This window comes from Manihot esculenta, chromosome 12 (genome assembly GCF_001659605.2).
Source record: "Manihot esculenta cultivar AM560-2 chromosome 12, M.esculenta_v8, whole genome shotgun sequence".
Classification (NCBI taxonomy): Eukaryota; Viridiplantae; Streptophyta; class Magnoliopsida; order Malpighiales; family Euphorbiaceae; genus Manihot; species Manihot esculenta.
This window is the reverse complement of record NC_035172.2, coordinates 35,192,389-35,219,303: the sequence shown is the minus strand read 5'-3', so window position 1 is coordinate 35,219,303 and position 26,915 is coordinate 35,192,389. Positions and strand designations below refer to the sequence as shown.

At 39.0% G+C, this 26,915-nt stretch overlaps 2 protein-coding genes across 5 annotated transcripts; one reads left to right on the top strand and one right to left on the bottom strand.

Moving 5' to 3' along the window:
• Positions 1-880: 880 nt before the first annotated feature.
• Positions 881-8,788, top strand: LOC110627871 (crossover junction endonuclease EME1B). Of its 4 annotated transcripts, XR_006352710.1 has the most exons (13): positions 881-1,226; positions 1,902-2,057; positions 2,149-2,291; positions 4,180-4,353; positions 4,441-4,594; positions 4,673-4,782; positions 4,972-5,147; positions 6,066-6,129; positions 6,245-6,363; positions 6,491-6,580; positions 7,076-7,190; positions 7,966-8,208; positions 8,306-8,447. XR_006352710.1 is itself a non-coding variant. In XM_021774243.2 (12 exons), the coding sequence occupies exons 1-12, from the start codon at positions 950-952 to the stop codon at positions 8,483-8,485; spliced, it is 1,758 nt and encodes a 585-aa protein (XP_021629935.1). In that variant the 5' UTR covers positions 881-949; the 3' UTR covers positions 8,486-8,788. The 4 variants fall into 4 exon arrangements, 3 of the variants coding, with proteins under 3 accessions (XP_021629935.1, XP_043818163.1, XP_021629936.1); XM_021774243.2 differs by lacking the exon at positions 7,966-8,208 and having other exon boundaries at positions 8,306-8,788; XM_043962228.1 differs by having other exon boundaries at positions 7,966-8,448.
• A 460-nt stretch (positions 8,789-9,248) lies between these two features.
• LOC110628864 (probable serine/threonine-protein kinase At1g54610) lies at positions 9,249-11,957 on the bottom strand. Its single transcript, XM_021775688.2, has 6 exons — positions 11,586-11,957; positions 11,237-11,521; positions 10,530-11,069; positions 10,354-10,448; positions 10,165-10,273; positions 9,249-9,851 (listed from the first exon to the last, which is right to left on the bottom strand). The coding sequence occupies exons 1-6, from the start codon at positions 11,955-11,957 to the stop codon at positions 9,498-9,500; spliced, it is 1,755 nt and encodes a 584-aa protein (XP_021631380.1). The 3' UTR covers positions 9,249-9,497.
• Positions 11,958-26,915: the final 14,958 nt, after the last annotated feature.

Here is a 26,915-nt window from a genome sequence, read left to right as displayed (position 1 = left end):
AAAGTTATTTATGTTTATAATAGAAAAAGATAGAAAGGAGCAATTGTTGTTTAGTTTCAAAGTATATTGGCGTTTTGGAGTCATTGGGGGAAGTCTCCAAAGCCATCACAATAATTTGGGATTGGATTGGATTGAATTGCTTCTCTCTTGTTGGGTTGTAGGTTTTCGGTCATTTTCAAATTTTGGTTTTTTTCATTTCTATTTTTTAATTTATTTTATTTAGAGGTTTAAGGGTGCAAAGTCACGTGCCTATGTTCCTCCTTCACTATGCTTAATGTAGACCATTGTTCTAAAAACCAGACTACATCCATGGATTCTTACACTCCTCTCGTTTACACTATTTCATCAACCCATCGTAATCCAACAATTAACTATTATTTTTTCCACCTTACAAAAGTAAATATTTAGAAAAATTACTATTAAATTACCCTTTTTTTTATTTAATTACCCTGTAAAAATAAATATAATATTTTTAATTAAATTTCATCAATTTTATTGTTAAAAGATTTATGTTAGGTAAAATTTGAATAAATGATTAAAAAAATATTTTTATTGGTTAGGTAGCATTCAACTAAGTAAATAATATTTACTAAGTAATTAAAATATATTTTTATTAATATTAACATTAAAAATTAAAAATAAAGTTTTAAGATCGAAATGTAAAAGAAAAATTTTTAAATGGATTAATAAAAGCATATAAGTCGGGCGTGAGCGGAAATGACAAGCCCAGCCCAGGTCTCAGGAGTCAGATGAATCCCTGCCCTGTCTAGACCTATTCTGCGTCTGAACAGAGACAATTGAAATCCAAACATGAAAACATCAATCCTCGTAACCAAACAGATCCATTCCTCATCAATCCCGCGCTTATTCGAAGACGAACACAGCCCATAGCCACTAGCCAGAAGCAAAAACACTCCACTCTCGAATTGGCTTTTTCACATTTGCTTCAATGTCTGATCCAATCATCATCTCCGACGATGAAGACCAAAAGACTCCGGTACCATTTCTCTCCAAAAAACCCAGAACCTTGTCTGACCCCTTCCCTACAATTCTCGTGCTCGACGATGATCCAACACCTCAGAAATTTCAGCCTGCCTCCTCCTCCTTCTCTTCCACTCCCTCTTTCGTCGCCGAGACTCCAATGTCTGATCTCTCAATCGTGAAATGCACAAAAAGATCTTCAAATTCCCAAATTGGAGTTTCCAATTGCGACCCAAAGCCCTCAGGTTACTTGTTTACTTTTTCCTTTTTTTGTTTGGGGGTTGGGGGTGGGGCGCGGGATATTGAAGCTGATTTGCGTCTGGCTGTGAATTTTTTTGGTGGCTGTCATTTGTTTATGTCTTTGGTGGTTGCTTTGTTTTCAATTTGGGAGCTTGATGAAATGGCTGAAGTGATATAAAATGGTCCGAAACTTAGGGTTTCACATTTGCTTTTCTGTGTATAGGATGGCTAATGAAAGCTGACATCCTGCTTTCTTGTTGAGTTTGTTAGTCTCTTTATCATTCTCAGAATTCTCAGTTACCAAGTGTTATTTCTGTAAATTTCTGCATAATTAATATAGCTACCGCTCCTTGTGGTTGTTGTATCTTTCCTTTTTATATTTTGACACCTAGAAGCACTGATGACTATATGATTTTCCATTTGGATGAGTTAGATTTCATTTTGTTTGTTTTGATTTCTTCCTAATATTATAGTCAAGTTATCGTTATCCATGAAATATTAGCCAAATTGAACTACAAAGCAGATCTGTTAGCAGTTATGGTTCTTGTTTTCCGCATATTCCTTGACTGTTTTGTAAAGTTTGTCAAAATTTTATGTTTGTCAGGAATTTTTTCTTTATGGAATTATTATATCTCTGAATTAACAATCTCCTTTTTTATTATTATTTTTTTATTTAATAGGAAATTGTGGATTTATGTGTTTGGAATCCGAAAATGAGGAATCAGAAAGCGAGCCTGTAATGGAAAATCAGAAGAACAAAACAATGGCTGATAGTGATGATGAGAAAGACAAGATGGGTTGGTGTTCTAGACTATTTGGTTCCACTGATTTGCTTGGTATGCTAATGTTCTATCTCAATAAAGTTATCTTTTTTTCATTGAAACAGATTAACCTGAAATTTCCACCTTTTTTTTGCAAACTGAAAAGATAGTGACCCCAGTAATTGGGATCCACATTCTTCTATATCAACTGTCATTGTGGAAGAACACTTATCAGGGGATGGTAATCCAGCTCAAGCAACAGGGGACGCTTCTTCCCAACCAGTTTTCTTACAAGGTGATATTGATCAGGTAATTCTCATGAAGACAATGCTATGAACAATATAATTTTCATTTTTGAGTTGTTAAAGGTTGAATTTGTTTTCCTTCTTACAGTACTACTGTATTATTGGAGAAGAAACTGGATTGGGATTATGATAATTTTATTTCTAAGATATGCATGCCTTCCTCTCTTGTTTTATTAGAAATGAACTAGGTGGGGAAATTACGAGTCATTCCATATGTGACTCTGTAGGTTTAGCATATACAGAAAAGATTTTAAATCCTACATGCACCAAGGATTAGTTATCATGGATCTCTTAAAATAAATATGCTGTGTTTACACTGCTTTATTTTGGGAATGATGAATAATTTTACAAAAACTCTTGGTTTGATTTGGCATCTTCTTGTGCGACTCTAACCCTTTAGACGATGCTAACAGCACATTCGCTGCCCTGAAAGAAAATTCTATCTCCATTTAGCCACAAATTTCCTACTTTTACAACCATCAAAATTTTTCCATAAATTAACCACCAAATTATCCAAAAACTACTGTTTATGGCAGTGTGCAAAATCCAGGAGAAGCGTTGCAGTTCTAAAATCTCATATTTTTCCTTCTGTTGAAAATGTTGCATATACCATGTTTTTAGAATTCAGACCAAATTCTTAGTTCCCTTAAATCAGCCATTATTTTCCTACTTTTGCAATTAAAATATTTTCATAAATTAGCTAGAAAATTATCTACAAGTTACTGTTTGCGGCACTATGCATAATCCAGGCGGAAGCATTGCTGTTTTAAAATCTCAACTTTTCTTTGTTTTCTTCTGTTCAAAATTACACACATTACCTTTTTGCTTACTTGACATTTCCAGAATTCGGCACTTCATCCCATCAATTAGATTTGGCGTTGTTCTTGCAGCATCAAAATCTCCCCAAAATGGCATTTTTTTACTACAGCTTTGCATCCATTTGGCCAATATAGTCATTCCATTCCCCGTTTGTCATCCTAGATCAAATTGTAGTTTTACAAACTCAATCAGCTGTAATTCAAAACTGCATGGGTTGACATTGTAGCATAATATATGTGTCGCAGAAAGATCTGCACTAGGAGTGAGCGGTATTCGGTTCAAACCGAAAAAACCGACCAAACCGAATTAATTAAAAAATTTGGTTCAGTTTTTTATTCATTTTGGTTCGGTTTGTAGTTTTAAAAATTTTAGTTATTTCGGTTCGATTCAATTTTGATCAGAAAAAAATAAAAACAATCAAACTGAATCGATTAGTGAGATTAGACCATAATCAAGATTGAAATATTTCAATTAAATTTTAGAATAATAAAAATAAGGTGTAAAAAATAAAAAGTTCATTAAAAAGCCCAACCGATCAAACCAAACCAAAGTAAATCTTATTAGATTGGTTTGATTCAAATCGATTTCTGTTCAAAATCGGTTCGGTTTGATTTTCACAAATACTAAAATTTTGATTTTGGTTTATTCGATTCGGTTTTAAACCGAACCCCGACCTAATGCTCTCCCCTAGTCTACACACCTTTGCAGGCGGGGGATACATAAAAATTTTCAAGTTTGAACCAAAGATAATGTGAGTGAAAAATCCTAAAAGGAATAAATGTTTGGGAAAGATGAATTCTTATTTATCTAATTGTGATAATTGTCATGTTTTGATAGATTGTTTAACAAGAGTATATTTGACAAAACAATTATTTGACAGCCTTGGCCATTAGTAAAGCCATGCTGGTGGCTCAAGATCTGTTCATATGAAAAGCATGCTGTGATTTCCTTTGCAAACTTTTGAACTTTGCTACTTAGTGACATTTGCTATTATTATTGACTGGGTGCTTTTTAGGGACCATTATTTTTACTTGGTTAATTTTCATTTTCATGGTTCAATGACACTGGACCAGGTAAGTAGTCCTGATGGAGAAAATTTTAGCATGGAACGGAGGAGTAGGACTGTAAAACAAACCACAACTGATGTTAATTATGACAAGAATATCATGAAGAAAGGTGCAGGGAAGAAGAAGATGTCAAAAGAGGAAAGAATCCAATTAGCAGAAGAAAAAAAGCTCAAGAAAGAAGTAAGTATCTTGGTGACCACTGATCTTACTGCACTTTTAATGGTATGCTGCTTTATGCACAATAGGTAACCACAATCTATTGTACAGCAAGAGAAGTTGCAAAAAGCAGCTCTGAAGGCTCAAACTGCAGAGCTGAAAAAATTGGAGAAGGAAAAGCAGAAGTGGGAAAAAGGAAAGTTAGCCCTAAAATCTATAGTTGCTGAGTTTGACACTAAGATAGTTGAACAGGGGTCAGTTGGAGGTGAGGTTTTCCTTGATTCTTTATAAGCAGATTCCTCATTCTAATACCTTCTTGCTTATTTCTATGTTATTAGTGCAGGACATTTGCTTACGAGGTTTGCTGAGAAAGGTCTTACATACCGCATAACATCAAATCCAATTGAAAAGTCTATTATTTGGAGTATGAGTGTTCCAGAACATATTTTGCAGGTAATTAGTTGTTTGTAGATGTTGTAAATTTTTGGTAATTCTAAGGTTTTGGACATTGTAGTAAATTGTCATCTTTCTTTTTAAGGTAAAAGGTACTTGTAGGTTCATATTGTGGCTGTTAGATAGCTTGTGAGGATACATGTTTCCCATTATTATGCAGCTTGTAAAATTCTTATAAAAATTTTGCAGCTTTCTCCTGAAGGAACTGAGGTGCGATATGTGTTACTTGTATATGAGGCCGAGGAGTTTTGCAAGCTTGTTATAAATGAATCACTTCTGGGCCATGTTACTAGAGTTCAAAATCGTTATCCATCTTATACAATTTGCTATCTCACAAATAAGCTGATGGCTTATATAAATAAAAGGTAAGGAATTTTCTAGCCTATTCTTATACAAATAAATTATTTTGGACTTTTTGTCAGACAGTTGTCTGTTTTATGACTTTGTGCCATGTGGCTTCACATAAAATTGAGTTTTGGCTGGCTAATATTTGATCATGATTTGCATTATTTGGTTATAAGAATAAGGTGAAATTTGATGTGACATTGAATTTGTTCATTGAAAAAAAGTAATACAAAAGGATTTGAGTAAGGATTGTTAAATTGGTGAGAGTCAAGTCAAAGTATCAAACTTGAGGCATGTCTATTCTAACCCAAGGAGAGCTAATGCAGGAATATAATCGAGTTTACAAGGGGTTTACTTTATTTATATAACATATTGTCATCTTACTAACTTTGGCAAATTTACAACTGTTGCCCAGTATTTGAAACTCTAATATTATTCATCCCTTCATCCCCCTCTCTCCTCTTTTTCTTTTTCTTTTTCTTTTTTCTTTCTCTTTTTGACTTGTGAACTTCCTTCCTTATTTCTTTGCATTAATATTGTCAGTCTTTTTAATCAGAGGAAATTGAGCTGTCTGTTTAATGAGATTGGAACGAAGTCAGTTTTGTATTTGTGAGTTATTGACTAATGCTTCATGCAGTGATTCATCAAGAAAAGTGGCTGATACTCATTGCTTTTATTCTTTGTTATTGTGAATATGCATATTGTTTTCTCAATTGCCCATAATAAATTATTCACACTAGTAGATGTAAATTTGTACCATAGAATTTCTGAATGCCAGCTTAGAGAAGATTCTCTAGTTTATAAGGCACCTCCTAATGAATGCTGGTATTAACAAAATCCAGTGTGGTCTTATTTGTGTCTTTTGCTTTTTGTTTGTTTTGTTTATTCTCGAAATCTACTTTTGCATTAAATGTAACTTGGACATTGGCAATGTCTAGGGAAAAGGAACAATACAAGAACCCAGAAAATGATGATGCTTGGAGATGTCCACCTGTTGAAGAGGTCATATGATGCTACTGGTCTAAATTGATGGGATATTAAGAACTTATTATATGGAATATGCAGATCTCTTGCAGAAGCTGACCTATTTTTATCTTCTGTTGAACTTCCTCTACAGGTCCTGGCAAAACTGACCACTCATTTTTCCAGGGTACACTATAGGCATTGTAGAGATGAAGCTGAACTTGCTGAACATATAGTGGGTTTGACATGTAGCCTGGCAACTTGCCAATTTAGGTTCTGAATATTTATCTTTTACTGTCAGTGCTTCATCTCAAATACTTCAAGAGTTTCACAATATCCGAGCCCTCTACTTTAGCTGATCGATTTTCTGAATCTATCTTATGTTTTCCAATAATTGCAGAAATAAATTAACGCGACTATCTGTGAATGCTAATGGTTCCCTTATCCCTAAAGATTCTGTTGACAAGGATTTAATAAAAAAGAGTCCATGGTGAGTTACACTTCCCAAGTATATTGTTGCAGAAAATTCATAGATGTGCATATTGTAACATTTATCAAATATTATGCTAATGAAGAATTTTGGGAGGAATTTTTTAATTGTATTCCAATTGAATTGATCTTTACAAGGTTTGAGTATCTATACATAAAAAATCAACCTAAATTAGAAATATTTACAATAAGAATAAAATCAAATCAAGTCTAATTAGGATTTTAAAGATTTGAATCCTGCTAATTAGGAAATGTTGGTCAACACCTAATCTTTATGGGATTAAGTATCTGAAATAGACATTACCTGAAATGATCATCATTACCTAGTTACAGACAGATATTGAGTTTACCCTAGGGAATTCCACTGCGGATATGAAGCCAATCCTCCTCCTTGGTTTGGAACCCTATCTGAGCAATGTGATATAATGTGGAGTTGTGGACTGAATCTTTTTATTTCCCTTCATTTATGGGTGTGTATTTTGCTTCCAAAATTCAGGTTAAAAGCGTTGGTTGCTATCCCAAAGGTGCAGCCACGACATGCTGTTGCTATATGGAAGAAGTATCCTACCATGAAATCTCTTTTGCGTGTTTACATGGATCCTAGCATATCGGTAAGGATGAGGAGAAAATGCCCCATCTATTTTCTAGCGATGCTAAGTTGCTAACATATAAGATGTGCTCTCGATTGCATCCCCATTTAAATGGTTAATATATTATAGTTTTCCATATGGTTCACTTTTTCATGTGGGTGCATCTTACCATCCTAGGAATTGCATTGGCTTCATTGCAAGTCACAAAGAACCTAGGATACAAGTCTACCATCCACATTGAGGAAATTTGCACAGGAATTTAATTGTTCAAATTGGAATAGTTTAGTTTTTGCGAGTTCATGCAATGAAGTTAACACATTCACCTGTGTGGATACTGCTATTTTCACAGCCTCATATACAATGAATCTCAGGAAACTTGCCAATGCAAAAATTTGTTGTCATGTAACAAATGTAAAAATTTGGATGGAGCATTTAATTAGTTTTAGAACTCACCAATGCTTCTTTCATTTCAGAACCTTGCATGTGATGGTGAAGTGAAATTTTGGTATCCTATGTTTCCCTCAAATTATTGGTATCAGTACCACAAAGCAACTTGGCAACTGTATCTTAATGTTGCTGTACAGAGAATAGGAAGAAACAACAATAACAACTATGCTTTAATTCAAAACAATAGGAAAAAAGAAAAAAAGAAGGAAATATTTCATGTAGAGAAATTATGAAAATGCAAGGATAAAATTGTGGATGACTATTAGGATCATATATTCTGTCTTAATGATAGTGCTAGAAGTTGGCTTTTTCAAACTAATATGTTCTTGAATATTTCTTGAAGTTGTAGCTTAAGTGTCCAGTATATTTTAGACTTGCATCCGGGACAAATGTTATGCGAGGATGGAATTGGAAATGAATACTGCTCTACTTTGGAAAGGATTCTTTCGTACTTTGATTCTGAAATACATGTTTTCTGAGTGAAGAATAGAAAATGTATCCTTATTTCACAAAGCTTCTGGGTTTGCAAGGGTCAGAGTTGCCTATTGTACTCAACTTTCTCCTACCCTTTTTCTGGGTGACCATATCCTCGGTGTGAAAAATACAGCGATTAGCTTTATATTATCTTGGTTTCTGTGGAAGGGGTAACATATCATGTTAAGACATTTTTCTCTCCCATCAAATGGCAGGTCCATGACAAGGAATTTCTGCTTGAGGATTTGACCACAGAAGGTTTACTTGGTGGTGAAAGAAGAGTAGGTCAGATTTGTTCTAAGCGAGTCTATAGAATACTTATGGCTCAAAGTGGAAGCATCAAAACTGATGATGTTGAAGATGGTGCTGATTTTTTCAGGCATCAATCATCTTGAATAACTTTGTGATGTGATTCTTGGTAATCAAGAATAGAAGTTTGTACACACACACACACACACACATATGTAAAGTTTATGATTACTAATTATTTTCCACCATGCTTTCTTAGCAAGGACAGCTGCTATGCTCCCTGAACTTTGAGTATGTGTCCACAATCTTTAAGTGTCGTAATTTGTAGGTATGCTAGCAATCTGATGCAAATCAAATCAATGACTAGTAATAGTGGATTCAGGGCGATTTATTCCTTCAGATATTCTGGGGGACCTTTAATGCAAGCAAAGATGTGGCAACTTCAAATATAATATCCTCTTGCTGAACTCCGTGCAAGATGAGGGGAGAGCGCTTGTGTTGTGTGTGCTTGCGGAGTGTCTGACAGATAAATCAATCTTTCTGGTCTGCCCCTAAATTTCAAGAAATTATGGTATATGAAGTGTCAGATTTTTTTGTTTTTATTGATTTATGTGGGTTTTGTTCCTTAGGATGAGGGTGCTGTTAGCACATAGGTTTTCACGGCTTAGTTTAGCTGTCGTTGCATTTTCATTTTCTTTGTATTCTTCTCCTGGTTGGTTTTTGGTGAGGGAGCGGCACTTGCGAGGTTCTTTGTTTTCTGAAATCCAACGGAGATTTTCTGTGACATGGTATTTATTAAAAACTAAAAATTAAAAATTAAATTGAACTTTTTAACATTTACACATTGTAAAGTTTACATGATATTTCATGAATTTATTACAATTAGTAAAATATCAAGTAGATAGTACGTAAAATTTATAAAATCAATATAAAACTAATATTGGGATTTAATGCTCTCATCTTGATGCATTCGAAAAAAATAGTCATGACATGCTCTCATCTTAATTATATAACCTATGAATTGAAAAGCATGAAACATCACTAAATGAATTTCTATATTTAGTAGAAACCAAACAAGACGAGCTGTTATTGATAAGACCAAAGAGGCAACTAATTAGAAAGTTGCTTGAACATACATGACCAATGATGAAGAATAGCTTAATCTTTATCCAACCCAAAGAGTTTGTTAATCTTGTCAGGATCAAGAGTACGGAAGTCCAACGTAGAAATAGACCTGCGATAAGCAGGCATTCCATTGCCGCCTCCTGCTGGATTGTGGTTGATGATATCTGTTATAGAGGCCTGTAAAAGTGTGTAGTTCTGTATATTCCTCACTGCATTAGGATGAGCCTCTGTTCTCATTGCCATGTTTTGCCGAGAAAGGCGAATCGGCGAAAATGATGCTCGTAGTTTTTGCACTTCTCTGTTACCTTTTACACTAGAGGAATAGCTGCTACTTCCACTGTTTCCTGTTTCTTGCCCACTCATGTTGGCCTCTGAGTACCTCTCCGCCTACATCCCAATTCATTCAAATTCCTCCAAAAACATTATTCAATCACTTGCTTTTAATCATTGGACTGCTAGCTTAATGGTAGAGGGTTGTTTTAATTAGCAAAACTTGTGATGAAATAAAAAGTATTCTATAACATTAATGAATTTTTCCAAAATATAAGAACTAAATAGTAAACAATTAACTTTTTTAAATATTAAGAACGTTTTAATATATTTTTCAAAATCTAAGTGTCAAAAGTTTTCCTATGACAGAGAATCCGTTTTTATTATAAAGTTGTGATGAAATAAAAAGAATTTGAGGAATGATTGTTACCTCTTTAGAAGATTCAATGTCTTCTTTAAGTTGTTCAGCACTCAAGCTCCTCCTCCTCCCATGGCCTTCATGAAAAGCTCGAGAGGATTGTTTTTTGGATTTCTTGTGCCTTTAAGATGGAAAACTCAGTCAACCAATCCATTTAAGCCAATAGATAAAGCAAATAAATCAACCCAGAAAGAGTTTTACTTCTTCCGATTATTAGCTTGAGCTGGTTCATCCTCCTCTCTGTATATCACGGGTAGATCTGAAAGCTCACACGCCAATGGGCTTGAAGTGAAGAACTGTAGAAGAGAAGTCTTTGTTACTATTTTCAGACGCAGAATCAGGTAGACAAGACAAGGGAAACAATGAATTTTAGTTACCAGACTGTGAAGAGCAGAGGCAGCAGTACCACGATATGCTGGATTTAGAGCAAGAAGTGTTGTCAGGAGACCAAAGGAAGAATCAGGAAGATCCCTGAAAGCTTCCTGAAAACTAGGTTTGTAATGTTGTGGTGGTCTGAAACTTGTAGCTAATCTCATTATCTTCCAGTAATCCTCTGGTGGTGAGCCACAAAGCTTGAAAATCCTGTGAAGTTGCTCAACTTCTGTCCTTCCAGGCATAATTGGCCTACCAATGAACATTTCAGCTAACAGACATCCTGCACTCCATAGATCAATGCCTACTCCATAATCTGTAGAACCCAGAAGCAGCTCTGGAGCTCTATACCACAGTGTCACCACTCTACTTGTAAGAGGTCTTTTCGGTTTAGGAATGAATAAATTAGCAAGCCCAAAATCAGCAATTTTTAGTCTCCCATTTTTGTCTATCAACAAGTTGGAAGCTTTAATGTCCCTGTGTAGAATTCCCCTCTCATGACAATGCTGCAGGCCTGAAAGCAGTTGATGCATGTAGCTTTTAACCTGTATCAAGTGCAACATATCACCGATAGTTTGAAATTGAAATGGGTCAGGCATGTGGATTAACTCAATTCCACCAAAAGATACGTCCTTACGAAGGATATGTCTTTACAAATTTAGTACAAATATATTCAAGTAACAAAATACAAGTTCTAAGAGGAGATTGAAACCTGTGGTTCAGTTAGCCTCTGGCCTGGACGGGAGATGATTCTTGTTAGATCAGATTGCATATAATCGAAAACAAGATAAAGACTATATTGCATCCTTGATGTGGCTAGCCCTTCAAGCTTGATAACATTGGGATGATCTAGCTTCTGTAACATCATTATCTCTCTTGCCATAAACTTAATACTCTCAGACTCCGACGTGTCGAATCGAACCTTCTTTAAAGCAACAATCTTTCCTGTGTCTCTATCTCTAGCTTTATACACATTGCTATAAGTTCCTTGGCCTATCTGCAGAAGCAAAACTTGAGCACAATTTTCAGATGAAGTTTGATTAACAATAGAATACACTAACCTTTGCTAGCTTATCATAAGAATCAGCACTTTTTGGAACCAAAGCAGCCAAGACATCTCTAGGAATATTGTCTACAAGCCACTTTGGCCAGCCATTCACAAGCTCATCTCCACCAATCTTCTTCAAGTTAATTCTTTGTGAGACATTTCCGACCATGCCATTCTTTGTCCCTTCTCCGGCAACCAGTTTCTCTCCTACTCCATTTAGGATTACCACCCTCTTGTTGTCTGTTTCTTGCCTGAATAACTTCCCTGCAGGATCAGCCTGCCCATTGTTATGTCTGCCGACGACATAACCTCGTTCCTGCTTCAATTTTTCTAGTCTCTGATTAAGAGGGGGGCTGGTTGAATCCTTGCAAAGAACGCAACCCATCTCTCAAAATCTTCAACTTTCCGCGGAGAATCAAAGCTGTGATTGCTAGGTGACATAGAATTAAGAAGTAGCATTAAGGGTTGGCAACTAATTCTTTGATCATTATAAGAAATGTGAAGGAAAGGATACACTTGGCCGTCCTTTGGACAGCACGATTTTGGAGGTTTGTCGTGTCTAGCTAAGCATTCTCCGCCAGGAGGATTAGAGAGAACAATGAAGAGAAAAGAGCTTGTTTTGTTTCCTCCATTATCAATGCCTTGGGCTGCGTTCTCGATGCATGCATATATTTCTTCACAATTAAATAAACAAATCCTTTTTCTCCGAGCTTATTCGAAGACCAAATCTGTCAATCAGCCAGAAGCAAAAACTCTTCACATTCGCTGCATTGTCTAATCCAATCATCATTTCCAACGACAAGAACCCAGAAATGATAATGCTTGGAGATGTCCACCTGTTGAAGAGGTCACACTATGCTGCTGACTTAAAATTCATAGGATATTGAGAAATTTTTACATGGAATATGCAGATCATTTGCAGAAGCTGACGTGTTCTTTCTTCTGTTGAACTTTTCGTACAGGTCCTGGCAAAATTGAATACTCGTTTTCCAGGGAGGCATTGTGGAGATGAAGCTGAAATGCTGTACATATGGGCTTGACATGTATCTATGTTTTTGCTTCGCAGCTCATCTCACGTATTTAAAGACTTGATAATTGTTAGTAAGATGCTGTAACTATTTCTTGGTTGTAGTGGGATATTATTCTTCATATTTTTATATATCTAAATATAATTATATAAAAATAGTTATTTATTTTTAATATTAATTTAATTGAATATTGAATAAGAGATAAAATATATGAGACTGCGCAAAAAAAAATTATAATGTGACTATAATTATGAGATTCTTATTGTTTTTAAGTAACGTCTCTAAATATTTTTAATTGATATTCTTATCATGTTTGAATAATAATTAAAATTGTTGAGACTAATACATATTATATTCTTTTGCTTTCTGAGAAAATAACTGATTTCATAAATTGAGATAGATGAGATATCTGAAACTAATATATAAGTGTTTATTTTATAAATAAGTCTACTGAACAGTTCCATATGAGAAATGCATATGAAAAATAAGTGTACTGAACAGATCTATGAACTATACAAGTGATAGTTGTATAAGTGATCTTTTAATTTGAAATCAATAAATAATTTTATATAAGAATTTTTATATTTTGATTCATTTTACTTGTTGCATGGTTCATAAGTAACATTTGATATATAGCACATATCTGCAATATTAAATCGGGAGGAGATATTAATTATACTGACAAACCATGTATCGAAAAAATAATTCAGATGGTTTAGATGACATTTTTTGAATCTATCTAATGTTTTCCAATAATTACATATGGTTCCTTTGTCCTTAAGGATTCCATCAAGTCTGCAGTTTGTTATTATTTTCTGCCATGCTTTCTTAGCAAGGACAGTTGATATGCTGCCTGAGCTTGAGGACAACACTCTGTTTCCAATCAAAATTTTGCAAAAATTTAGTTCAATTCATTTTCCTTTCAAAAGAAACTTAAATTTTAAATATTTTTTACAAAAATTTATTTAATTTTTTTTATAAAATAATTCATATTAAATGAATGGTAATGATCAGTGCAGTGTATATAAGCCGAATCAAGAATTACCCCACCACCACCTCTTATATATTTTTCCTTTCAGATATTTTGAGGGATCTTTAATGCTCTTGCTGAATTGCATGCAGAAAAAGTTTGTCTTGTGATATTATGATAATTGAGGTGTCATTGTGCTGGAAATTGTTCCTCTCTGGGCTGATTCCGGTGGCTTGGTCACATCCATGAATTACAGTGATTAAATAGTTATTATTTTTAAAATGTAGGGGTTAATTTTGAAATTATGTAATTTAATAATTATGTTCTCAATGGATTAATTAGAGATTTTAGACATTGAGGAGGGACTAAATAGTTAGTGATAACATATAAAATAAGAAAAATTATTATTTAATTTTTATAATATAAAAAAAATTATTAGTTAATTTTTTAATTTTAAAAAGTATTTTGAAATTTTAAATAATTTATTAATTAATTATTTTCTTAATTTTATTTAAGATAAAAATTTAAAATATTTTTAATACAGTTAGGTTAGATAATAGATAATTTTACAAAATTGAAACCGGATAATAAATTTTTCTAGGGAACTAATTTAGTAAAATTTATTTAAATTTTAAAAATATAAAGTTAAAATTAATATGAAAATTAATTTAAATTTTAAAATTATTTTAATATATTTTTTAAAAATTGATAAATTATTTAATGAATTTTTTATATTATAAAAATTAAATAGTAAATTTTTTATAAAATGATTAATTATGTGCTGTTTAAAAAGTTAAAAGATTAAATTATTAATTTTATAAAATTATGGGGGTTAATAATAAATTGCTGAAGTGGGTGTGGCACTTGAAAGATTTGTTGTGTCGTGAAATCCTTTCGGAGATCTTGAGCTTAGTCACTCCACATCTTGGATATGGAGACGTTGGTCCTGAAGGTCCCCACCATCATCGACTGAAACTTGAGTGGTGGTTTGCGTATGGCTGAGTATTTAAGTCGGTTGGATTTTGAATTCTATTTTTATTATTTGAATTATTTTAAATTATTAGTTAAATTGGATTGAATTTTTTTATGTGATGCAGATTAATTTATAAAATGAACAAAATATAGCATAATTTAATTTTTTTATTAAAAGAATTTAATGAAAAATTAGATCTTAGTTAAAATAACTAAAGTATGAATATGCAACCTGAACCACCAACACTTATGTCGTTTTTCTTTAAAAAAATTTTTTTAGAGCAACTAATATCATCGTTTATTCTAGTATTATTAATATAGAGGCATTTATTAGCTGACTGCCGGTTGTCACAGTACTACACCATCTCATCCGATAGGACAATCCGTCAGAATGCCACATAATAATAAAAATATTAATACCTCTGAACGAATGTTGTAACGACCCGGAAAACCGACCCGTTACCGGCGCTAGGATCCAGATCGGCTTAAGGCCGCCGGGACCCGTAGCAAGCCTACATACATCCTGTTTACCTGTTTAATCCCATACATGATCAACAAATATACATGAGAATAAAAACTTTTCTTTTTCTTCATACACCAAGCTCAACCTGTGCATGCACTGCATTCATCATATACATAAACATTAGTCCCTCTGTGGGATTTCAACAAAGCCTCAATGGCAATACGTAATCTGTGTTGAGTTGGTTCACATATACATCATAAAGTAAGATCATGTACATACCAAGGGATTAACATATACTATGGTCAAGCACAACTCTATCCTCAATAACATAATTACATAAACATAACTGTTCAAACTTTACATTACATTCTTATCATATGTCATGTCCACATACTCTAGCTATTACATACATATGACTTGACTTCACTCTAGCCGACTTCTTGATCTCTCCTGCACCTGCAACTCTGGGGATAAGGGGAGGGGGGTGAGCTAAAAGCCCAGTGAGCAGAAACTAAAAACATTTGTTTTAATTCCTCCATTTTTAGGTACATTATTATTCATTTTATTATTTTTATTATCAAATAACTTTTATTTTCTTTCTTTTTCTTATTCATGCTTTCATGTATGCGTCATAACACAAACATTTCACAACAAGGATGAACTTGTCACCATTTAGCCCCCATCCTTCTTACTTATACATGCCGGGGGCGTAGAGCCGTAGCAGGCACACCCGGACTTCCATCATCAATCATAGTGCCAGGGGCGTAGAGCCGTAGCAGGCACACCTGGACTCACATAGGCTATCATGTCATACGAGGGCTAATGGATCATTCAATGTTCATCCACATCAACAACAAATTATGCAATGCAACATATTCGTGCATTCTAATGCAAACAACCTAATATTGCAGGGCATAATGATGCATGGGCAATGCTTTATGATTCATTCATTTATTCATTTACTTAAAAACTTAAGGGGTGTTCCACTCACCTGGTAACTGAAGCTTTGACAACGAACTCTGAACAACTATCTCACAACCGGGGGTCTCGGTTCCTCGGGTCCGAACCTACACAGGTGGACTCAAATGAGGCACCAAACATACATGAACGTGACTCTGAAAAGCTCCCCAAAAACCCCCTAAAACATCCTGAAAACATCACATGAAAACATGCAAGAATTGGCTGAACAGGGCACTTTCGGCGGCAGGTTCGGCGGCCGAAAGTCCCTCTGCAGCCGAAAGTCATGCAGGTTCGGCGGCACTTTCGGCGGCCGAACCTCCCAGACAGAGACGAACCTTGAGTTTCGGGGGCAGGCTTCGGCAGCCGAAACTGCCTCCACAAGGGGGTTCGGCGGCCGAAAGTCACTTCGGCGGCCGAACCTGAGTTTCTGCCGAAGGGCAGAAACTTGGTTCCCTTGTGTCCACAACCTCCAAAACACCTCAAAACCTGCATAAACTTGTTTCTACTCATGCATACACATCATACCAGTTCCTAGGGGCCTCATACAAACATATACCCCAACTACAACACTTCAAACACACATCAAACAAGCCACATTGTTCAAAAAAAATCACATAAACCTAACATATGCTCAACTAACTCTAACATGCTTCTCTACCCCTTAAAACTTCATGAAACTCATTTAAAACATACATTGAGCTTAAGATCGGCTCTTACCTCTTGAAGATCGAGGAAGAGACGACTCAACTCGGAGATCCAAGCACGAGAGCTCCTGAGTTTCCAAAGCTCCAAAAAACTTGCCTTTTAAAGCTTAAAACTTGCAATGTGGGTTTAAAACTCAAGAAAGATGGAGGAGATCTAGTGAAAGAACACAAGATTTGAGGAGAGGGAGATCGGAAGCTTGTTGTGGCCGAAAATGGGAGAAAACCTCGCCCATTTCGGCTAAGGGTCCCTTTTATAGTGGCTGGCCAGGCCACGTTCGGGGGCCGAAGGTGCCTCCGCATGCATGCAAGGTTCGGCGGCCGAACTTGGAGTTCGGCGGCCGAACCTGCATTTCCCTCACTCAAAACTTTCGGGCGCCTAAAGTCCCTCCGAAAGCATGCATGTTCGGCGGCCGATCTTGGGAGTTCGGCGGCCGAACCTGGGTTTTCCTCCAAAGATTTTTCATGCAAAAACTCATTTAATTCTTACTTAAAAACATGAAATACATGAAAACATTTCATAAAATCATGGTTTTACCCTTCTAGAGGTTTCCGACATCCGAGGTCCCACCGGACGGTAGGGATTCCGATACCGGAGTCTAGCCGGGTATTACATTCTCCCCCCCTTAAGAACATTCGTCCCCGAATGTTCCTCAACTAACATATAAAGCATGGCATCAATCATAACATACAACATATCATACATGCAACACATAGAACAACTAACACTCACCTCAAAACAGATGGGGGTACTGTTGGAGCATGGACTCCCGTGTCTCCCAGGTGCATTCCTCTAAGTTGTGGTGGTTCCAAAGGACCTTTACCATCGGGATTTCCTTGTTCCTCAACTTTCTGATCTGAGTGTCTAGGATCCGCACTGGCTGTTCTACATAGGTGAGATCCTCATGGATCTCCATATCAGGCTCACTAAGAACCTTGCCCGGATCTGACACGAACTTCCTCAACATGGAAACATGGAAAACCGGATGGATTCTCTCCATCGAAGCAGGCAAGTCTAGCTTGTACGACACATTACCGACCCTCTGAAGCACCTCGAAAGGACCGATGTACCGTGGAGCTAACTTACCCTTCTTCCCGAACCGAACCACTCCTTTCATCGGAGACACCTTGAGTAATACTAGATCCCCCTCCTGAAACTCTACCTGTTTCCTGCAGATGTCTGCATAACTTTTCTGCCTGCTGGTGGCGGTCTTTATCCTTTCTCTGATCATGGGCACCACCCTACTGGTAATCTCTACAAGCTCAGGCCCTGCTAAGGACCTCTCTCCTACCTCTTCCCAGCAAACGGGTGACCTGCACTTCCTCCCATATAAAGCTTCATATGGAGCCATCCCTATGCTAGCATGATAGCTGTTATTGTAGGCAAACTCCACCAAAGGTAGATGTTGCTTCCAAGAACCGCCAAAATCTAGCACGCACATTCTGAGCATATCTTCTACGGTCTGGATGGTCCTCTCTGACTGTCCATCGGTCTGGGGGTGGAAGGCAGTACTGAAATCTAACCTGGTACCCATAGCACTCTGCAGACTCCGCCAAAACCTGGAGGTGAACTGGGGCCCTCTATCTGACACTATAGATACCGGGACCCCATGTAGTCTGACGACTTCATCCACATAAACCTGCGCTAACTTATCCACAGAGTAGTTGCTCCTAACTGGAATGAAGTGAGCAGATTTGGTGAGTCTGTCCACAATCACCCATATGGAGTCTAGTCTGTTGGATGTTGCCGGTAACCCCACTACGAAGTCCATAGCTATGTTCTCCCATTTCCATTCTGGAATAGGTAGCGGGTTAAGCATTCCAGCCGGCTTCTGATGCTCTAGTTTCACCCTCTGACACACATCGCAGGCTGACACGAACAGTGCCACGTCCTTCTTCATAGCTGGCCACCAATACACTCTCTTCAGATCCTGATACATCTTGGTGGCTCCAGGGTGAACACTATACCTGGTATTATGGGCTTCCCCCATAATATCTCCCTTCAGACCAATGTTATCTGGCACACATAATCTGTTCCTGTAGCGGAGGATCCCCTTGTCATCAAATCTGAACTCACTATCTTTGCCTGACTGAACAGTCCTGGCAATCTTCACTAACTCTGGGTCCTCATGTTGTTTCTGAGCCACCTGCTCCAGAAACACTGGTGTTACCTTCATCTGTGCAATCAAAGCACCTGTGCCAGACAACTCCAACTGTAATCCCTCACTCATAAGTCTGTGGAACTCCTTCACCACCGGCCTCCTCTCTGCTAAAATGTGGGATAGACTGCCGAGTGATTTCCGGCTTAGGGCGTCTGCCACAACATTCGCCTTACCCGGATGGTACTGAATCTTGCAATCGTAGTCACTCAACAGCTCTACCCATCTCCTCTGCCTCAAGTTCAGTTCTCTCTGACTCAGGATGTACTGCAAGCTCTTATGATCTGTGAAGATCTCACACTTTACCCCATAAAGGTAATGCCTCCACATCTTGAGTGCAAAGATCACTGCCGCCATCTCCAGGTCATGTGTGGGGTAATTCAGCTCATGCTTCTTCAGCTGCCTAGAAGCATAAGCGATCACCCTCTCATTTTGCATTAGCACACAACCCAGTCCCACACGGGACGCATCACAATATACTGAGAAGTCATCATCACCTTTTGGCAGAGCTAACACCGGTGCTGAAGTCAACCTCCTCTTAAGCTCCTCAAAGCTTTCCTCACACTGATCGGTCCATAAAAACTTCTGATTCTTCTTTGTCAATTTGGTCATAGGAGCAGCAATCTTTGAGAAGTCCTGAACGAACCTCCTGTAGTAACCTGCTAAACCCAAAAAACTTTTGATCTCGGTCACTGTGGTGGGTCTAGGCCAGTTAGCTACAGCCTCTACCTTCTTGGGGTCTACTTCAATACCCTGTTCTGACACAATGTGCCCCAAGAATGAAATACTCCTAAGCCAAAACTCACACTTGGAGAACTTGGCATACAAGCCATGCTCTCTCAAGGTCTGCAAAACTGTCCTCAGGTGATGGGCATGCTCCTCTGCATTTCTGGAATACACTAAGATATCGTCTATGAAGACAATAACGAAGTGATCCAGATACTGACTGAATACTCTGTTCATGAGGTCCATGAATGCTGCAGGGGCGTTGGTCAACCCAAACGGCATCACAAGGAACTCATAGTGCCCATACCTGGTCCTGAAAGCTGTCTTCGATACATCTTCATTCCTTATCCTCAACTGATGGTACCCTGATCTCAGATCTATTTTGGAGAAACAACCTGCTCCTGCTAGCTGGTCGAATAGATCGTCGATCCTCGGCAAAGGGTACTTGTTCTTGATGGTGGCTTTGTTCAACTGTCTGTAGTCGATACAAAGCCTAAGGGATCCATCCTTTTTCTTTACAAAGAGCACTGGAGCACCCCAAGGTGAGGTACTCGGTCGGACGAAACCCTTGTCCACCAGTTCTTGCAACTGTTCCTTTAGCTCTTTTAACTCTGCTGGCGCCATCCTGTAGGGAGGGATAGAGATAGGCCTAGTTCCAGGCATCAGCTCTATTTCAAACTCTATCTCCCTTGCAGGTGGTAGTCCTGGAAGCTCGTCTGGGAAAACATCTAAGAACTCACTCACCACAGGCACTGAGGCGGGCTCTCTGACATGACTATCTAACTCCCTCACATGAGCTAGAAACCCCTGACATCCCCTCCTAAGCAACCTACGAGCCTGAAGAGCTGAGATCAGACCTCTAGGTGTACCCCTCTTGTCTCCTCTGAAGACGACCTCTGACCCATCCTGATCTCTGAATCTGACTACCTTGTCTCTACAGTCCAAGGTAGCACCATGGGTCGATAACCAATCCATCCCTAGAATGACGTCAAAATCTGTCAAATCTAGAACCACAAGGTCGGCGGAAAGGCATCTTCCCTCTATGAAAACTGGACTACATTGGCAGACTGCCTCTGCCACTGACGGGTCACATTTGGGTCCACTGACCCATAGGGGACACTCTAATCCAGAGACCATCAATCCTACCCTCTCCACGACTCTCGGAGCAATAAAAGAATGAGATGCGCCCGGGTCCATTAAGGCATACACATCAGAACAACCAATGATGAGAGTACCTGCCACCACGGTGTTGGATGTGCTGGCCTCCTGCTGAGTCATAGTGAAGATCCGTGCCGGAGCTGATGAACCTTCACCTCTGTATCCTGCTGATGAAGAGGCTGACCCTCTCCCTCTGCCTCTGCCACTGGCCTGTGTTGCGGGTGGAGCTACTGGCTGCACCACACTGCCGGAGGTTGTCTGCTGAGACGGTGCTGCAAAGGCTGCTCTAGGACAATCTCGAGCCAAATGACCCGCTTGTCCGCACCTGAAACATGTGTTTGTCCCTGCCAGACATACTCCCTTGTGTGGTCTCCCACATCTCATACATACTGTAACCTCTGCGCCAGAGCTTGAGCCACTGCCTAAACCCAGACCTGACTTGATCTTGTTCCAGAACTTATTCTTCTTAGATTTTCTGTGGCCTCTGTCCCACTTCTTACTGCCTGCAACTGCCGCACTCAGAGAAGAAGAGTCTAACCTTTCCCCACCTGGGGTCTTGGAACCAGAAGACTGTGCCACTGACTGTTTTACCTTCCCCTCTACGATAGCACTAGCCTCCATTCTCCTAGCCATATCTACTATGGCATGGAAACTCTCCCTCTCTGCTGACTGTACCAAAGAGGAATACCTGGAGTGCAGCCTCATAATATATCTCCTTGACTTCTTTTGATCTGTGTCCAAATTCAGCCCAGCATATGGCAACAACTCCAGGAACCTGTCTGTGTACTCGTCTACACTCATGTCATCAGTTTGCCTCAACTGCTCGAATTCTATCATCTTCAATTCCCTTGAACTATCAGGGAAAGCCCAACCTGCAAACTCGTTTGCAAACTCCTCCCAATTCATGCTGTCCACTCTCGGGTTCACATAATTCTTGAACCACTCCCGTGCCTTCTTGCACTTAAGCGTGAACCCGGCCATCTGAATGGCTCTACTGTCATCAGCCCCTATCTCATCTGTAATTGCCTTGACCCGCTCCAAGTACACGAACGGATCATCACCGGTTTCAAACTGGGGAGCACCCAGCTTCATATAATCGGTCATCTTGACCTTGCTCCCTCCAGATGAGGTAGGTTTGGGTACTCGTGTTTCCGGGACAGTAGATACTGGTGGTGGTGGAGGTACAACATCCCCTGGGGTAGGGTTTGCTGTACTGGTAAAGGGAGGTGGAGGTGGGTACATGGGGTACTGAGAGTATGGTGGGTAGTAAGGTGGGTATGGCATATGTGGAGGGTAAGGGCTAAAACTGGGGTAATCCGATGTACCTCCCATCGAATACCCTGGATGGTGTGAGTAGGGTGGGTAGTGATGTGGCTGGACATAACTCGAGGCCTGAGTGCCTCCTTCTGATTCTCCCATACCCTCTTCCGGCATGCTCACACCGAGACTGCCATCCCTCCTCTGGTCTACCTCCATATCCTCAGACATTCCTCCCTGCACTGTTCCCCTTACTGATCTGCTTCTTCCCAGATCCAAAGACCTTCTAGGGTCTCTAGCTACTCTGTCTCTGTTGGACCTACTGGACATTGCCCTAGGCAATGCTGGAGGACGGGCATCAGTGCCCTCGTCCTGAGGTGGCACTCCAGTCAATCGTGCAGATCGACGAGTTCCTCTCATTCTATCTTCTGAAAAACAGCACATAGCATAAACAATCATTAGCATCATATGGTTCATGTGGAAACACATGAACCCTCATCACATACATAGCATCACATCATAGCATTTATGCACATGCATATCATCATGGCATATCATATCATCATACAGACAGGACTCTACATCCTATCCTAGTGGACATGATTTTCCTAGTGTGCTTGACCTTCTAGAACATCTATGAGCCCGACACTCTAGGTCCGATCATATGAACCTAGGGCTCTGATACCACTCTGTAACGACCCGGAAAACCGACCCGTTACCGGCGCTAGGATCCAGATCGGCTTAAGGCCGCCGGGACCCGTAGCAAGCCTACATACATCCTGTTTACCTGTTTAATCCCATACATGATCAACAAATATACATGAGAATAAAAACTTTTCTTTTTCTTCATACACCAAGCTCAACCTGTGCATGCACTGCATTCATCATATACATAAACATTAGTCCCTCTGTGGGATTTCAACAAAGCCTCAATGGCAATACGTAATCTGTGTTGAGTTGGTTCACATATACATCATAAAGTAAGATCATGTACATACCAAGGGATTAACATATACTATGGTCAAGCACAACTCTATCCTCAATAACATAATTACATAAACATAACTGTTCAAACTTTACATTACATTCTTATCATATGTCATGTCCACATACTCTAGCTATTACATACATATGACTTGACTTCACTCTAGCCGACTTCTTGATCTCTCCTGCACCTGCAACTCTGGGGATAAGGGGAGGGGGGTGAGCTAAAAGCCCAGTGAGCAGAAACTAAAAACATTTGTTTTAATTCCTCCATTTTTAGGTACATTATTATTCATTTTATTATTTTTATTATCAAATAACTTTTATTTTCTTTCTTTTTCTTATTCATGCTTTCATGTATGCGTCATAACACAAACATTTCACAACAAGGATGAACTTGTCACCATTTAGCCCCCATCCTTCTTACTTATACATGCCGGGGGCGTAGAGCCGTAGCAGGCACACCCGGACTTCCATCATCAATCATAGTGCCAGGGGCGTAGAGCCGTAGCAGGCACACCTGGACTCACATAGGCTATCATGTCATACGAGGGCTAATGGATCATTCAATGTTCATCCACATCAACAACAAATTATGCAATGCAACATATTCGTGCATTCTAATGCAAACAACCTAATATTGCAGGGCATAATGATGCATGGGCAATGCTTTATGATTCATTCATTTATTCATTTACTTAAAAACTTAAGGGGTGTTCCACTCACCTGGTAACTGAAGCTTTGACAACGAACTCTGAACAACTATCTCACAACCGGGGGTCTCGGTTCCTCGGGTCCGAACCTACACAGGTGGACTCAAATGAGGCACCAAACATACATGAACGTGACTCTGAAAAGCTCCCCAAAAACCCCCTAAAACATCCTGAAAACATCACATGAAAACATGCAAGAATTGGCTGAACAGGGCACTTTCGGCGGCAGGTTCGGCGGCCGAAAGTCCCTCTGCAGCCGAAAGTCATGCAGGTTCGGCGGCACTTTCGGCGGCCGAACCTCCCAGACAGAGACGAACCTTGAGTTTCGGGGGCAGGCTTCGGCAGCCGAAACTGCCTCCACAAGGGGGTTCGGCGGCCGAAAGTCACTTCGGCGGCCGAACCTGAGTTTCTGCCGAAGGGCAGAAACTTGGTTCCCTTGTGTCCACAACCTCCAAAACACCTCAAAACCTGCATAAACTTGTTTCTACTCATGCATACACATCATACCAATTCCTAGGGGCCTCATACAAACATATACCCCAACTACAACACTTCAAACACACATCAAACAAGCCACATTGTTCAAAAAAAATCACATAAACCTAACATATGCTCAACTAACTCTAACATACTTCTCTACCCCTTAAAACTTCATGAAACTCATTTAAAACATACATTGAGCTTAAGATCGGCTCTTACCTCTTGAAGATCGAGGAAGAGACGACTCAACTCGGAGATCCAAGCACGAGAGCTCCTGAGTTTCCAAAGCTCCAAAAAACTTGCCTTTTAAAGCTTAAAACTTGCAATGTGGGTTTAAAACTCAAGAAAGATGGAGGAGATCTAGTGAAAGAACACAAGATTTGAGGAGAGGGAGATCGGAAGCTTGTTGTGGCCGAAAATGGGAGAAAACCTCGCCCATTTCGGCTAAGGGTCCCTTTTATAGTGGCTGGCCAGGCCACGTTCGGGGGCCGAAGGTGCCTCCGCATGCATGCAAGGTTCGGCGGCCGAACTTGGAGTTCGGCGGCCGAACCTGCATTTCCCTCACTCAAAACTTTCGGGCGCCTAAAGTCCCTCCGAAAGCATGCATGTTCGGCGGCCGATCTTGGGAGTTCGGCGGCCGAACCTGGGTTTTCCTCCAAAGATTTTTCATGCAAAAACTCATTTAATTCTTACTTAAAAACATGAAATACATGAAAACATTTCATAAAATCATGGTTTTACCCTTCTAGAGGTTTCCGACATCCGAGGTCCCACCGGACGGTAGGGATTCCGATACCGGAGTCTAGCCGGGTATTACAAATGTGGAGGGACAGATTTTATGAAACCCAGACCTTAGAAACTCTCGACTTTTCCAAGAATCTCAACATTTCAAAAGTTAGAAAAATCAACTTGATCTACTCTTAGTCCTCAACTATCCAATTAAATCCAGGTCTCTTAGAAACTCTCAACTTTCTCGAGAATCTCAACATTCCGAAAGTTAGAAAAACCAACTTGATCCACTCTCAATTCTCAACTATCCAATCAAATCCAAGCAAATCGACCTCTTTAAAGACACGTTGATTTTCAAGTGGGTCATAATTGTGTCGTGTAGTAGGACTGACAGATAAGGCATGAGTAATAAACTAGATATGGGTGAAGCGACTAACATTTATTATCCGACTGTCTGCCATAAATAAGCCGCCTGATATTTCTGTCACTGTCATAATACTTCGCCGTTGCATCCGATAGAACAACCCGTTAGAACGCACCAAAATAATCAAAGTATTAATAACTCCGAATCAATTATGTAGAGGGACAAATTTTTATGAAATTTAGACCTTAAAAACTCTAAACTTTTCCGAGAATCTCAACTTTTCGAAAGCCAAAAAAACCAGTCTAATCCATTCTTAATCTTTAAATACCAATCAGATCCATTAACTTTCCCATAAATTAAACCCTACAGTATCCCAATCCCTTCAGTATCCCAATCTTACTGGATTTCAAACTTATCATATTCTAATTTTAATATTATATATTTCTAAAAATTTTAATTTTAATTACTCATATAAAATTATAATTTTAATTATTCACAGGAACTAGTTTCACTAACTGTCTCTCCCGCTGAAGTTGAATGAGACTGCTTTAGTTTTGATACCTAAGAAGTGTGTCCCTTAGCGAATGAGTGATTTGCGTCCTATTGCCCTCTGTAACGTGGTTTATAAGATCATGACTAAGATGATAGTTAACCGGCTTAAGTCCATCTTGCCGTCTATTGTCTCCGAAAGCCAGAGCGCTTTTATTTCTGGGCGTAGCATTCAGGACAATATAATCTTAGCTTTTGAGGCTATGCATGGATTTAATATGTTTCATCGAAAGAAAGAGTTATCTGGGGCCCTTAAAATGGACATCAGCAAAGCCTATGATAGACTAGAGTGGGATTTCATTCGTGACATGCTCATCCGCATGGGGTTTGCACAACGATGGGTTACTTTGGTGTTTTCTTGTATCTCTATTGTTCGTTATTGGATTCTGCATGATGGCAGGGAAATCGGCCCTATCTTACCAACGAGGGGACTGAGGCAAGGAGATCCCTTGTCGCCTTATTTATTCATTCTTTGTGCTGAGGGGCTATCCCGCCTTTTACAAGACAATATAAACCGTGGCAGTCTTCATGGGTTCAGGATATCACAGGGTGGCCCGCAGATCTCCCACCTTTTTTTCGCAGATGACAGCTTGATTTTCTTCAGAGCAAATGTTCAAGAGGCGTTGGAGCTCAAGCGTATTCTTCGTATCTATGAGAACGCATCTGGACAATTGGTTAACTTTCAAAAATCATCTCTTTCTTTCAGCAAGTATACTCCTGTGGCTCTTCGGGTTTCTATCTGTTCAGTGCTCCAGATTGAGGAGAAGCCGAATTTGGGTAATTATTTGGGACTCCCTTCTCATGTTGGTAGTAACAAGAGGGAAGTGTTCAGTTTTGTTAAGGATCGTTTGTGGAAGCGGCTGAATTCATGGAAGCATCGTGCGCTGTCCCAAGCAGGTAAGGAGGTCCTCTTGAAAACAGTCCTCCAAGCTATGCCAAACTATGTTATGAGTTTGTTTTTACTGCCTCGGACTTTATGTGCTGATTTGCAGCATATGATGACTCAGTATTGGTGGAGTAAGGGTGCTGATCAAAATCGCGGTATTCACTGGCTGGGTTGGCATAGAATGGCGAAGCACAGACTTGACGGCGGGTTAGGTTTTAAATCGCTCCATGATTTTAACTTAGCC